Genomic DNA, 15837 nt, shown 5'->3' on the forward strand with positions numbered 1-15837 from the left:
TGTCCATGTTTCATGTGACATTTTGAATGACATGTAGATGTTTTGTTGTTGCTCGGAGTTATGGTCTCATCTAGACTCTTATTCCTGTAAATACACATGTGAAGTTGTTGCTCGGAGTTGTGGTCTCATCTAGACTCTTATTCCTGTAAATACACATGTGAAGTTGCAAGAAAATCATATTTAAATGTACATAAAGCCTTCTCTCTCTCCCCCCCTGATGTCACACATTAGTCCCTTTATTTATAGAAAGTGTCATTCGGTAAGTCACTAAAGATGTCTGCTTAATAACCCTATTATAATTATCACCTCATTATGACCATTACAAACACCTGATTCTTATTGGACAAGTCTCTAATTGGTCCCTCCCTGTTTCAGTCTGTTTTCCTCTGTTTCCTGCCTAATGAACACAACCCTGGTCAGGAAACACTCACCAGGTCGACGACCACGTCCTTGTGAAAGGTCGCCCTCCACTCGGCGGCGACATTACACACGTACATGACAGCCTCGGGATCGTCAGCGTTGACATGGAAGATGGGGGCGTTGACCACCTTGGCCACATCTGTAGGGTAAGAGGATGACCTCGCCACCCTGGGGTCAGTGGTGAAACCAATCTACAGGGAGGGAGAGAGAAAAGAGGGAAGTTAAATTAATGGAAGGGTGTGTGTGTGTGTGTGCGTGTGTGCCTACGCGCACGTGCATGTGTCACCTGGTTGTTGACCACCACGTGAATAGTGCCATGTGTGGTGTAGGAGGGCAGGTCAGAGAGGTGGAAGGTCTCATAGACAACCCCCTGGCCTGCAAACGCTGCATCACCATGGAGCAGGATGGACATTACCTGGAAATACACACAAACAGAAATATAAATACACACACAGACAGACAGAAACCCCAAAAAACATACAAATACATACACAGTCTGCCTGCCTGTCTGTCTGTCTGCCTGCCTGTGTGTGTGTGTACTTACCCTGTTGCCTTCTGTGTCCCCGCAGTAGAACTGCTCAGCCTTGGTCTTGCCCTGCACCACGGGGTCCACAGCCTCCAGGTGGGAAGGGTTAGCCATGAGTGACAGTGTGATGTTCCTATCAGTGACCCGGTTGATCCTCCGGTGCCACATCCCCAAGTGGTACTTCACATCTCCAGAACCCTGAGGGGGGGTTATTCACTTTCCATATTGTGTTACCAGAGTCGTGATCTTTAGGGTACGCAATGGACAGCATTTGACTTTTTTTTTGGTTAATGAACAGGACCTTGCTCTCTGCTAGCTGTAGGATTTACCTCATCAGCAGCCTCAAGCTTGGAGTCAAACTGACAGAAGATCTGATCCAGCTCCTTACGGATCACATTAGCCAACACATTCAATCTCCCCCTGGAGAGATAGAGCGAGAGAGAAGGGTGGAGAGAGGGAGAACCACTTTCAGCTACACATGGGGCAGCTTGTGATTGGTGTGCATGTGGTAACAGTACCTGTGAGGCAGCCTGTGATTGGTGTTTCTGTGGTAACAGTACCTGTGAGGCAGCCTGTGATTGGTGTTTCTGTGGTAACAGTACCTGTGAGGCAGCCTGTGATTGGTGTTTCTGTGGTAACAGTACCTGTGAGGCAGCCTGTGATTGGTGTTTCTGTGGTAACAGTACCTGTGAGGCAGCCTGTGATTGGTGTTTCTGTGGTAACAGTACCTGTGAGGCAGCCTGTGATTGGTGTTTCTGTGGTAACAGTACCTGTGGGGCAGCCTGTGATTGGTGTTTCTGTGGTAACAGTACCTGTGAGGCAGCCTGTGATTGGTGTTTCTGTGGTAACAGTACCTGTGAGGCAGCCTGTGATTGGTGTTTCTGTGGTAACAGTACCTGTGAGGCAGCCTGTGATTGGTGTTTCTGTGGTAACAGTACCTGTGAGGCAGCCTGTGATTGGTGTTTCTGTGGTAACAGTACCTGTGAGGCAGCCTGTGATTGGTGTTTCTGTGGTAACAGTACCTGTGGGGCAGCCTGTGATTGGTGTTTCTGTGGTAACAGTACCTGTGGGGCAGCCTGTGATTGGTGTTTCTGTGGTAACAGTACCTGTGAGGCAGCCTGTGATTGGTGTTTCTGTGGTAACAGTACCTGTGAGGCAGCCTGTGATTGGTGTTTCTGTGGTAACAGTACCTGTGAGGCAGCCTGTGATTGGTGTTTCTGTGGTAACAGTACCTGTGAGGCAGCCTGTGATTGGTGTTTCTGTGGTAACAGTACCTGTGAGGCAGCCTGTGATTGGTGTTTCTGTGGTAACAGTACCTGTGAGGCAGCCTGTGATTGGTGTTTCTGTGGTAACAGTACCTGTGAGGCAGCCTGTGATTGGTGTTTCTGTGGTAACAGTACCTGTGAGGCAGCCTGTGATTGGTGTTTCTATGGTAACAGTACCTGTGAGGCAGCCTGTGATTGGTGTGCATGTGGTAACAGTACCTGTGAGGCAGCCTGTGATTGGTGTGCATGTGGTAACAGTACCTGTGAGGCATGCCCATGATGATGCTCTCCACTCCGTTCATGCTGGACTTGTCGATGATGGTCTTCAGGGCCGGGATGAGAGACTCACAGCCCTCCAGGCCAAAACGCTTCTCTGATGACCATTTCCTCTGGAGGAACTCCTCAAACCTTGCCAACAGGAAACAGGAAGTTAAACAGGAAGTTAAACCTATGTCACCAAGTCCAGAAATGAACCCTATTCCCAATTTCAAATAGCCCTTTCGCTCTGTGCATTTGAGGAGATCTGAGAGGATTTGATAGGTGGAAGTGTTTACGGAATCGATTGGACAATCTTCTGTTACACTATACTCACTTTGTCTAGGGGACCTTGCCTAATTGTTCTGTGACCTGACTAGGTGTGTGCTTTAGTGTGAACGTAGAAGTGTCCGGACCATGTCGTATGTACATGTACCCAGGAGACGGAGGAGATAGCAAACTTACCGAGTTCAGGGCCAGCTCCGTCTTAACCTCTCGGTCGGCCAGCCCAAGAAGGTTATTCATGTTCATGGTGACAAAATAAATATATGTACAAAAACCAACCTACAAAAAGGCCCAACTAAAGAGGTTAACTAACACAAAGGCCGTCTGAGAGGCTTCGGTCCTCTCTCACAGAGAGGAGGACACTTGAGTAATTATGAAGGCTTTTGTGAAGTAACACTTGCACCTCTGAAGATAAACAATGCATTTACATTCAGTAGCCTTGCTCTGATTTGTCATCCTGAGGGTTCCAGAGATAAAATGTAGCGTTGTTTGATTAACTGGGTTCTAAAGTTTGAACCCCTGCTGTTTCTGGCACCACACCCATCCCGACCCGGCCATCTAGATGTGTGAAGGTTAGTGTCTTTTCTGTAGCGATGCTCATTTTTCATCATGTATGACCTTCCTGGGAGTGTGTAAACTTAAATTTTTTTATTACCATATCATTTTTGTATGTTCTCTATAGTTATGTACTTGAAAATGTATCAACTGACTAATTCGGCACATTTGGGCAGACTCGATACAACATTTTGTGCAGTATTGCAATGCTTCTCTGGATCAAACTTTTGTGCAGTATTGCAACGCTTCACTGAATCGATCTGAAACTTTGCACATACACTGCTAATCTACATGGCCTCTAAACTCTAATATTATATCATGGCCTTTCTCTGGCATTTCAAAGATGATGAAAAGAAGGAAACACATGTTTTTTTGGTTTGTATTATGTTCCACCAGATCTAATGTGTTATATTCATTGACATTCATTTCACATTTCCACACACTTCAAATTGCTTTCCTTCAAATAATATCAAGAATATGCATATCCTTGCTTCAGGTCCTGAGCTACAGGCAGTTAGATTTGGGTAAGTTATTTTAGGTGAATATGCATATCCTTGCTTCAGGTCCTGAGCTACAGGCAGTTAGATTTGGGTAAGTCATTTTAGGTGAATATGCATATCCTTGCTTCAGGTCCTGAGCTACAGGCAGTTAGATTTGGGTAAGTCATTTTAGGTGAATATGCATATCCTTGCTTCAGGTCCTGAGCTACAGGCAGTTAGATTTGGGTAAGTCATTTTAGGTGAATATGCATATCCTTGCTTCAGGTCCTGAGCTACAGGCAGCTAGATTTGGGTAAGTCATTTTAGGTGAATATGCATATCCTTGCTTCAGGTCCTGAGCTACAGGCAGCTAGATTTGGGTAAGTCATTTTAGGCGAAAATGTTTTTAAAAAGGGTACGATCCTTAAGAGGTTTTTAAGACGAATGCACTAACTGTAAGTGGCTCTGGATAAGAGCGTCTGCTAAATGACTAAAATGTCAAATGTAAGGCTTCCTGGCGGAGCACATCACTTAAACCGGTTGCTGCTGCCATCTGCGGCTGAGGTGTGGAAGTGTAGTATGTTGTCCAGCTATGTGCATCACACTAAACATATCATAGCACATGAAATGTGGTAATAGCAATATGCTTTTATGCAATAAACTGCGGGAGCAACAGAGTAAAGGAATTCCTTTTATTCTTTGTGCCATTTTTTTGTAACCTGAACAATAGGTAAATATGCACGCACTATTGTTTTGAATGTGAAACCGGTGTACAGACAGACCTGGTGGATCGAACCATTCTGGCTAGCAGGGTCCTCTTCTCCTCCAGGGTGAACTGCATGATGCCTGGCCTCTCAAACTTCTGTCTGATCCACTGGCACTGCTCCAGGTCATTAATGAACATGAACTCTACTCCAATGGACTGACAGTACGCCATCTAGAGGAGAGGAGAGGTCAGTGCGTCTGTGTGTGCGCGGGGAGTTTTTGTTGCAAGCAGTGAGTGTGTGCAATGCGTCGGATCTACCTCGAGGCGCTGTATGATCTCTCGGAGGGGCAGAGTGCTCTCGCTGCCCCCTATAAAGGTTGTGGTGGGGAGCCGGAACACCTTGTCCAGGTCGGACTCATCCAGACCATAGAACTCTGCCATTGTTACCATGTAGATGGGTGGGAGGGGGGGGGGGTATAAAAACATAATAGACAAATGGAGAGAGGAAGAGGTGATCAGAGAGTTAGAGAAACAGAGAGAGAGAGTTGGTACAGAGATGATACAGAAGGAAGGGTAATTTAAACATCAGAATGAAACCCACTCAATATCATAGTTATTTAGACATCCTAAAAAGCACAACATTGATTGGTTAGTTTGACAGGGTTATTGCATTACACGAGATAGACGGGAGAGACAGAGCATATGAGAGAGGAAGAGGTAAGAGCGAGAGGAAGAGGTAAGAGCGAGAGGAAGAGGTAAGAGCGAGAGGAAGAGGTAAGAGAGAGAGGAAGAGGTAAGAGAGAGAGGAAGAGGTAAGAGAGAGAGGAAGAGGTAAGAGCGAGAGGAAGAGGTAAGAGAGAGAGGAAGAGGTAAGAGCGAGAGGAAAAGGTAAGAGAGAGAGGAAGAGGTAAGAGCGAGAGGAAAAGAAACAGCAAGAGGTGATGGTGAAATAACAAAGTCAGCAGTAGGATGAAGAGGGGTGGTGGGGAGAGATGGAGGGGTGACAAAAACAATTCCTTTTCTGGAACGAAGGGGTAAGTGATGATGCAACTACAAAATGGTGGCAGGGAATGGCGTGGACGTGAAAGGCTGTCTCAGAGTCAGCAGAGTCCCACTACAGTGCCTTCAGAATGTACTCACACCCCCTGACTTTTTTTTCCCACATTTTGTTGTGTTACAGCCTGAATTTAAAATAGATTAAATTGCAAATTTGTGTCTACACACAATAGCCCATAATGTCAAAGTGGAATTATGTGTATAAAGTTTATAAAAAAGTTTAGAAATGGGACCTTGTTTCAGGAAACTAGGCATATGTTACGCATCACTACTTCACAGGAGAGGAATTGGAACGTAAACATTTTTTTATCAAAATTCATTTTTTTTGCAGAAATTCCTTCTGAAACATAAACTTTCATGTGGCCTTAATAACAAACTTGTTTGCCATCTGTAAATACAAAATAAAATGGTTCAATTACGAGCCTAGTTGGTTTAGCCATGGAAAAAGACAGGAACTTTCCCGCTAGCAATGATTGGCTGAGATAATGGATGGGCTGGACATGCGATAGAGATGAGTTGGGATCTCCACTTTCTGGAGGACCGAGTCTTGAAATCAGTGGAATGTCCGGTGGAAACAGAGCGAGCTAAGGAGATTCTGGTGTTTGATTGCAAATATGTGGAGGGAGTCAAAAAGTGAACACAGAAGGCTGTTATATAAAACACCTGTCTCCAGATTACATCAACTATCTGTGACAGAGAGGGAAAAGCTGTTATATAAAACACCTGTCTCCAGATTACATCAACTATCTGTGACAGAGAGGGACAAGCTGTTATATAAAACACCTGTCTCCAGATTACATCAACTATCTGTGACAGAGAGGGACAAGCTGTTATATAAAACACCTGTCTCCAGATTACATCAACTATCTGTGACAGAGAGGGAAAAGCTGTTATATAAAACACCTGTCTCCAGATTACATCAACTATCTGTGACAGAGAGGGACAAGCGTTCATCCATGTATACGACTACGACAGTCTATCTATCTACATTTTAAGATATTATATATTTCTAATTTTGTCAGAAAGTCATTTTCATTGCAAGTTAAAGCGTACTGTTAGCTGGCTCGCTAGCTAACGTTACTTGTGTGTAGTAATATTATTCGTATTCGCAGAGCATTGCTAGTAATAGCCTAATGTTAGCCAACTAGCTAACATTGAACCTAGTTGGTTAGCTTTAGTTACCTGCAGATTCATGCAGGGTAGTGACGTTATGAGTTGTGACTATGGTTAATTGTTTAGCTAGCTAGCTACATGTCTAAACAAAATACTCCACTATGCAAGTAACCATTTCACTGTCCCGTTTACACCTTCTGTATCCTCTGCAATGTGACAAATACATTTTCATGTTGATATAGTGTGTGTTTACCAGAGACAGTAATGTGAAGAACAACATGACCTGCACCAAAGTCAGATTAGGATATAACGTTAGGCCAAAGAGAAGGTGTTCAAGTTCTCTGGTAGAATTCCCTGATTTTTATTTTAATCACACTCACAACCATAAGCTATTTTATGTAATTAGCTTGGCATTGACTTGTAAATAATGATCTTATTGTGAGTTTATTTTCCTGAAATAATGAATACAAATTAGCTAAAGTTAAGACGTTGTCAGCTATATGATATGCTCATTATTTGAGCTGGCTAGCCAGCTAACTTAACGCTAACTTAGTCTTGAAATCTTTGGTTGTTTAGCACACAACGACCGTACTCACTCTGTTTAGCATACGGAGTCACATGTGAATCCTTAAAGAGATGGGTGGGACTAAGGCTTGAGCGGGTGTGAATGATACTGAATGGGTGTAGACAAAGAAGTAGGTGTACCAAAACATTCAAGGGCCATTTTCTCAAAAGTGGGGTAACAAGTTTATCAACTTTCAAAGCAGAATTACTTGCCCATTGTTCCTAATCTGTAGTGTCTGATATACCATTGTGTAGCTCTGAGTCTCTACTTTTATCCAATGTAAGATCTTTTATGCAATGTAAGATTGCTACATAAGATCGAATCGAACCGGTCGGTCACAATTAATTAAAAATGAAAAGCTGAAATGTCTTGAGTCAATAAGTATTCAACCCCTTTCTTATTGTAAGCCTAAATAGGTTCAGGAGTAAATCAAGATATATTAGTGTTTTATTTTCCATAATTTTCTTTACAAATGTTAGAATTCTTCTTCCACTTTGACAATACAGATTATTTTGTGTAGATCGTTGACATAAAATTACAATTCAATCCATTTGAATCCCAATTTGTAACACAACAAAATGTGGAAAAAGTCAATGGGGTGTGAATACTTTCTGAAGACACTGTACGTCTGTAATGCTTGAGTGTGTAAAGCCGAGGAGCATCGCTAGCATCAGTGCTGCACTGATGATCTAAACAGATGTTTCTGTTATGTTACAGTAACTGTCCAGTGTTTCCAGATACCTATGGTTATTTACAATATGACATTTAGGTGTTTGAATGGTGTGGGCGAACTGCGTACCCCTGACAACAGAATGGTGTAGGCATATACCCGCCATTAAAAATATTCATGCGAGTAGACCGCTGATTGGCCAGCTCAGCCAATGAGACAACATGACAGCATGTTCTATTAGGAAATAGCAGGTATTTTTGAAACGGGTCTGTTTGAGATACAAGTTTGAGGTGGGGTTTTTGAAATGTTTAATTATTTATGCTTTGGCCACAAATGTGAGTATAGGATGAGTCAACAACATTATTTGGGTACGAGTTAACAGAATATTATTTTGTAGAAGATATATTTTCACTGGACAGTTAGTTTAACAGAACGACTATAGGTCAAAGTCTATACTTTTAGCCAATACGTGTATAATACACGTTTTATCACAGAAGGAATCTTATAGCGTGTAGGTGTGTGTGTGTGTGTGATTTCCTAGTAGGTGTACGAGTAACAGTCCAAACCTCAATGGATTGACTCGGCACAGCCCAGAATGTCCTCAGACACAGTAATGCTCAGTCTCTTTCTCTTTCGCTCTCACCCCCCCCAGCTGGGCTCCCCCTAGGACCAAACAGTATGTGTGCGTGTGCCAGCAACAGGTTGGCAAGGCGCCACTGGATCTGAGATTCAGGTTCAGTCAGCCAGCTCACTGGGTTACTTAACAGGATTTGACCTAATAAAACGCACACTATCACCCAGCGCACTCACACACACGCACACACTATTCCCTAATATGACCTTGTGTTAATAAAAATTCAACAAGGCATTATTCTCTAACACTCTGTCACTTGTTTTACTAGAGACTGGTGGGAATCCAGCCAAGCAGATTAAATCTAATCAAGTGAAAGTGTTGAGGCAGCCGGAGAGACATGTCTGCACAGCCTTCTCACTGACCCTGAGGTACACAGCCTTCTCACTGACCCTGAGGTACACAGCCTTCTCACTGACCCTGAGGTACACAGCCTTCTCACTGACCCTGAGGTGCACAGCCTTCTCACTGTACACAGCCTTCTCACTGACCCTGAGGTACACAGCCTTCTCACTGACCCTGAGGTACACAGCCTTCTCACTGACCCTGAGGTACACAGCCTTCTCACTGACCCTGAGGTACACAGCCTTCTCACTGACCCTGAGGTGCACAGCCTTCTCACTGACCCTGAGGTGCACAGCCTTCTCACTGACCCTGAGGTGCACAGCCTTCTCACTGACCCTGAGGTACACAGCCTTCTCACTGACCCTGAGGTACACAGCCTTCTCACTGACCCTGAGGTACACAGCCTTCTCACTGACCCTGAGGTGCACAGCCTTCTCACTGACCCTGAGGTGCACAGCCTTCTCACTGACCCTGAGGTGCACAGCCTTCTCACTGACCCTGAGGTACACAGCCTTCTCACTGACCCTGAGGTACACAGCCTTCTCACTGACCCTGAGGTACACAGCCTTCTCACTGACCCTGAGGACACACATTTACATTTGAGTCATTTAGCAGACGCTCTAATCCAAAGCGACTTCAAGGAGCAATTAGGGTTTCGTGCCTTACTCAAGGGCACATGGACAGATTTTTCACCTAGCCGGCTTCGAGATTCGAACCAGCAACCTTTTGACTATTGGCCCAATGCTATTAATCGTGATTACTTCAGGAAAATAAACTTGGGACAACTTTTCTTCGACAATAAACTGCACACAGAGGAGAGATAAAAGAAGAGATAAAAACTAGGGAACTATCCTACCATCACTCATCAGTGGGACTTGGGAAATATCACCTGAAAGCTACAGAGAAATCCTTAGGTCCAGTTCGAAAACCAATACTGTGACCTGATCCCTAGGCCCTTGCTTCTCCATCTGAGAGCGTAGTCTTAGGGGCATAGACAACAAGTACGCAGAGACAGGGCCATGGTATGGGTTTGGAACCAGGCCGCAGCAGCAGCAGAGCTGTAGCAGAGCTAAAAAGGAAGTAAAGGATCCTGTATATTGTAGTCTAGGGGCTGTGTCCATACCTTCAGCAGTAAGATCATACAGGCGCTCTTTATACCCAGAGAGGTCTGGGGGACACAGAGAGAGACACACACATATGGGTTAGTGGAACGTACACACAAAGAGGTTGGTGACACACACGCACGCACGCACGAACACACACACACACACACACATATTCTGGTGCACACCCACAGATGTCTCTCAAACCCACACACAAACCCATTGCCCTGTTGACATCAGCGAAAAGTGACAGCCAGTCAGTCAGCCAGTCAGACACACTACTGAAGCTCAACAATACCAGTTTGAGTCACACAGAACCAAAGGATAAGCCTTTGAAGAACCCTTTTCCGTTCCAGGTAGAACCCCTGTTGAGATTCATGTAGAACCCATTACACAGAGGGTTCTACATGGAACCCAAAAGAGATCTAAAATGAGTTATCCTATGGAGAGTCAAAGAACCCTTTTGGAACCCTTTTTTCTAAGAGTGCAGAAGATACATCTAGGACCCCAACACCACTTAGCAATAGGCCAACTGTAAATTCCATGTAATCACATTTTTTTTAAACTATGTAACCCTTTCAGTACACACGCATATGCACTCACACATGCACACACACTCTCAGTGACCATTTTCTGTCAGAGATCATAACCTAGAGATTACCCAGGCAGGAGGAAGGGGGGATTAGATAACAGTATGCCTGGAAGCTAGTGATGCACCGATATGACATTTTTGGCCGATACCGATATCAGATATTTTCCTTGCCAAAAAAACCTGATACCGGTACCGATAACCGATATTTAAAATTTTAGCTGCGTTTTGGCCCAGCGGTCGTCAGGGTTTGGTCGGGGTAGGCCATCATTGTAAATGACAATTTGTTCTTAACTGACTAGTTAAATAAAGGTTACACACACACACACACAGACCAAATAGTTATTTTGTTGGCATTTATGTATGTCCCCATTACCAGTAAAACATAATCAAAACCTATTTCTTTCACTTACTTGATGTGCTGTTTCATTGTTCATTTGTTCAGTCGTGTCATTCTCAACCAGGATTTCTCATACTATGGAATGTCGTTTGGATGCCGTGTCAAATAAGCTTGTTGACCAATCAGGACCTGAATATGACTGCACCTCAAATAATAATTTAACGTGTTCATAATTTTTTTTACCGTAGTTAATACACATTGATTACACTATCACTCGTATTTCATATGTCACAACGATTTATCGATACGTATGCTATGATGCTGGTAAATGATGCTGGTAAATGATGCTGGTAAAGTTGTCTCGTGCATCGACAGTGCTGGTCATAAAGAAAGCTAGCTAGCTCATTGATGCAAACAAAGTTCTTCCCCCAAAACATAGCAAAACGATATAATCTGTTTCAGTAGCTATAGTTACCTAGCTAACTATATAGCTAGGTGTCATCATCTAAAATAACCCTAATTTATAAGACAATTCGTATTTGATTCATGTCGGGGGTCGAACCCATCTATGTGACGCAGGCCACAATAAGTATTAGCATAATAGTGGACTTTGTGGTTAGCCTTCAAAATAAAAGTGTCATTGACAGTGATGCAAATTTATACAGATAGTAGAATTATGGCATAATTGAATAGATCATGCTAAACGAGGTTGGAAGGATGTTATATAAAATCCACAAGAAATAATAATTTCTTAATTTCACAAACATCTGTTGTAATCACACTGGATGTATTATACTTTAGAATTGCATTGGGGGCATTATTTCACTGTACAGCCTTACCTATGGATTGTGGATCAATTACATATCAGTCTATTCAATGACACCAAGAGAACATTAGCACCGTAGCTCTTATTGCGGGACTCTGAAACAACTGTTAATTGAGCCACATTTATTGAGGAAAAACAAAACTGCGTGGATGTTTTGGAGTCTGATAACTCTGAGGAGGATGTTGGGAAAAATATATTGGGTATTGAGTAGACTGATACCACATTTCATTGATCCCCAATCTTGAGGTAAAGATGTGCAGTGCAATATGAATGTCAATACACACAATAGGCTGACTGGGGAGGTGATTTCATCCCGCGGTAAGAACTACAAAAGGGATGAAGAATATGTACGTAAAAATATATTAATGAGCGATGGTACAGAACGGCATAGGCAAGATGGTATCGAGTACAGTATATACATATGAGATGAGTAATGTAGGGTATTATAAACATTATATTAAGTCGTATTGTTTAAAGTGGCTAGTGATACATTTTTTACATCCATTTTTCCATCATTAAAGTGGCTGGGGTTGAGTCAGTATGTTGGCAGTAGCCACTCAATGTTAGTGGTGCTGTTTAACAGTCTGATGGCCTTGAGATAGAAGCTGTTTTTCAGTCTCTCGGTCCCTGCTTTGATGCACCTGTACTGACCTCGCCTTCTGGATGATAGCGGGGTGAACAGGCAGTGGCTCGGGTGGTTGTTGTCCTTGATGATTTTTATGGCCTTCCTGTGTCATCGGGTGGTGTAGGTGTCCTGGAGGGCAGGTAGTTTGCCCCCGGTGATGCGTTGTGCAGACCTCACTACCCTCTGGAGAGCCTTACGGTTGTGGGCGGAGCAGTTGCCGTACCAGGTGGTGATACAGCCCGACAGGATGCTCTCGATTGTGCATCTGTAAAAGTTTGTGAGTGCTTTTGGTGACAAACCGGATTTCTTCAGCCTCCTGAGGTTGAAGAGGCGCAGCTGCGCCTTCTTCACCACGCTGTCTGTGTGGGTGGACCAATTCAGTTTGTCCGTGATGTGTACGCCGAGGAACTTAAAACTTACTACCCTCTCCACTACTGTTCCATCGATGTGGATAGGGGGTTGTTCCCTCTGCTGTTTCCTGAAGTCCACGATCATCTCCTTTGTTTTGTTGACGTTGAGTGTGAGGTTATTTTCCTGACACCACACTCCGAGGGCCCTCACCTCCTCCCTGTAGGCCGTCTCGTCATTGTTTGTAATCAAGCCTACCACTGTAGTGTCATCTGCAAACTTGATGATTGAGTTGGAGGCGTGCATGGCCACGCAGTCATGGGAGTACAGGAGAGGGCTCAGAACGCACCCTTGTGGGGACCTAGTGTTGAGGATCAGCGGGGTGGAGATGTAGTTACCTACCCTCACCACATGGGGGCGGCCCGTCAGTAAGCCCAGTACCCAGTTGCACAGGGCGGGGTCGAGACCCAGGGTCTCGAGCTTGATGACGAGTTTGGAGGGTACTATGGTGTTAAATGCTGAGCTGTAGTCGATGAACAGCATTCTCACATAGGTATTCCTCTTGTCCAGATGGGTTAGGGCAGTGTGCAGTGGGGTTGCGATTGCATCGTCTGTGGACCTATTGGGGCAGTAAGCAAATTGGAGTGGGTCTAGGGTGTCAGGTAGGGTGGAGGTGATATGGTCCTTGAGTAGTCTCTCAAAGCACTTCATGATGACGGAAGTGAGGACGGTAGTCGTTTATCTCAGTTACCTTAGCTTTCTTGGGAACAGGAATAATGGTAGCTCTCTTGAAGCATGTGGGAACAGCTGACTGGGATAAGGATTGATTGAATATGTCCGTAACCACACCAGCCAGCTGGTCTGCGCATGCTCTGAGGACGTGGTTGGGGATGCCGTCTGGGCCTGCAGCCTTGTGAGGGTTAACACGTTTAAGTGTTTTAGTCATGTAATCTGAAGTGAAGGAGAGTCCACAGGTTTTGATAGCGGGCCATGTCAGTGGCACTGTATTGTCCTCAAAGTGAGCAAAGAAGTTGTTTAGTCTGTCTGGGAGCAAAACATCCTGGTCTGCGACGGGGCTGGTTTTCCTTTTGTAATCCGTGATTGACTGTAGACCCTGCCACATACTTCTTGTGTCTGAGCCGTTGAATTGCGACTCTACTTTGTCTCTATACTGACGCTTTAACTTGTTTGATTGCCTTGCGGAGGGATTAGCTACACTGTTTGTAATCGGTCATGTTTCCGGTCACCTTGACTTTGTTAAAAGCAGTGGTTTGCGCTTTCAGTTTCATGTGAATGCTGCCATCAATCCACGGTTTCTGGTTGGGGAATGTTATAATAGTTGCTGTGGGTACGACATCCCCGATGCACTTGCTAATAAACTCGCTCACCGAATCAGCGTATTCGTCAATGTTGTTGTTTGACGCAATGCGGAACATATCCCAATCCACGTGATCGACGCAATCTTAAAGCGTGGAATCAGATTGGTCGGACCAGCGTTGAACAGACCAGAGCATGGGAGCTTCCTGTTTTAGTCTCTGTCTATAGGCAGGGAGCAACAAAATGGAGTCGTGGTCAGCTTCTAACGAAAGGAGGGTGGGGGAGGGCCTTATATGCGTCGCGGAAGTTAGAATAACAATGATCCAGGGTTTTACCAGCCCTGGTAGCACAATCGATATGCTGATAGAATTTAGGAGTCTTGTTTTCAGATTAGCCTTGTTAAAGTCCCCAGCTACAATGAATGCAGCCTCAGGATATGTGGTTTCCAGTTTACATAGAGTCAAATAAAGTTCATTCAGGGCCATCGATGTGTCTGCTTGGGGGGTAATATATGCGGCTGTGATTATGATCGATGAGAATTCTCTTGGTAGAATTCTCTTGGTAGATAATGCGGTCGACATTTGATTGTGAGGAATTCTAAAATCAGGTGAACAGAAGGACTTGAGTTCCTGTATGTTGTTATGATCACACCACGTCTCGTTAATCATAAGGCATACACCCCCCGCCCCTCTTCTTACCAGAAAGATGCTTGTTTCTGTCGGCGCGATGCGTGAAGAAACCAGCTGGCTGTACCAACTCCGATAGCGTGTCTTGAGTGAGCCATGTTTCCGTGAAGCAAAGAACATTACAGTCGCTTGTCTCTCTGGAATGCTACCCTTGCTCGGATTTCATCTACCTTCTTGTCAAGAGACTGGACATTGGCGAGTAGTATGCTCGGGAACGGTGCGCGATGTGCCCGTCTCCGGAGCCTTCCAGAAGACCGCTTCGTCTGCCTCTTTTACGGCGTCGTTGTCTTGGTTCGCCGGCTGGGATCCAGTCCATTGTCCTGGGTGGTGGGCAAAACAGAGGATCCGCTTCGGGAAAGTCGTATTCCTGGTCGTAATGATGGTGAGTTGACGTTGCTTTTATATCCAGTAGTTCCTCCCGACTGTATGAAATGAAAGCTAAGATTACCTGGGGTACCCGGTCCGATCGAGCTTGACTAGCCAGGTGAAGCTAGCTGGCTGCTTATAACGTTAGCTTTGGGAACAGGGTTAAGTAGCTGGCTGCTTATAACGTTAGCTTTGGGAACAGGGTTAAGTAGCTGGCTAGCTATTTATTTTCATGAACTGAAGTTCAATTTCAATAGGCGAACAACAAGTGGCTACCTAGCTAATACTTACTCACAAGGATTCCTAAATCATTGCTAAGAAAAATGAAAATGACTGCAGTTTCTACTGGTCATTCTTTTCAGGTTGGTTGTATTGGTGCTAGCTAGGTACCAGGCTAAAGCTAGCTACCCCAGAAGTTGCAGTTGAACAAATGATGCTTATTACCAACGCGGTATTGTAAACCCATCGTTCGTGGCCGGTGTTTGCTTGTTTGCATAGTATGTCGTGAAGCTAATAGCAGTGACGCTATTACTGTGTAACTCTGGTAGGACAACGTGTACCGGTGCTTGACCAGCTGTGAAAGCCAACATCACCCACGACAGAGAACGGTTGATTGTCAAGGGCAACGAATCCCATTATCTTGGCATTATTGGATTTCGCCTTTGAGTTGCCTCGCTGAAATGTTATTTATCTTTCAATTGACTGCTGGACTTGTTGACTGCTCGATCCATACAGCAGACATTGTGGACTAGGTTAGGGATGCTGT

The 15837-nt window shown here is 44.5% G+C and overlaps 1 protein-coding gene across 5 annotated transcripts in view; it reads right to left on the minus strand.

Moving 5' to 3' along the window:
- The window catches only part of LOC118377499 (2-oxoglutarate dehydrogenase complex component E1-like), a 58249-nt gene that overhangs the window by 13245 nt on the left and 29167 nt on the right, over window positions 1–15837 (minus strand). For 3 of the 5 annotated variants that reach the window (XM_052521555.1, XM_052521556.1, XM_052521558.1), the window contains 7 exons: window positions 4810–4925; window positions 4568–4722; window positions 2473–2619; window positions 1276–1366; window positions 965–1144; window positions 707–835; window positions 432–611 (listed from right to left, as the gene is read on the minus strand). In XM_052521555.1, the coding sequence (XP_052377515.1) occupies window positions 432–611; window positions 707–835; window positions 965–1144; window positions 1276–1366; window positions 2473–2619; window positions 4568–4722; window positions 4810–4925 (998 nt within the window). Of the gene's footprint in view, window positions 1–431; window positions 612–706; window positions 836–964; window positions 1145–1275; window positions 1367–2472; window positions 2620–4567; window positions 4723–4809; window positions 4926–9994; window positions 10040–15837 lie in introns of all 5 variants that reach the window. The other 2 variants (XM_052521554.1, XM_052521557.1) reach the window with 1 other exon arrangement.

This window comes from Oncorhynchus keta, chromosome 6 (assembly GCF_023373465.1).
Source record: "Oncorhynchus keta strain PuntledgeMale-10-30-2019 chromosome 6, Oket_V2, whole genome shotgun sequence".
Classification (NCBI taxonomy): domain Eukaryota; kingdom Metazoa; phylum Chordata; class Actinopteri; order Salmoniformes; family Salmonidae; genus Oncorhynchus; species Oncorhynchus keta.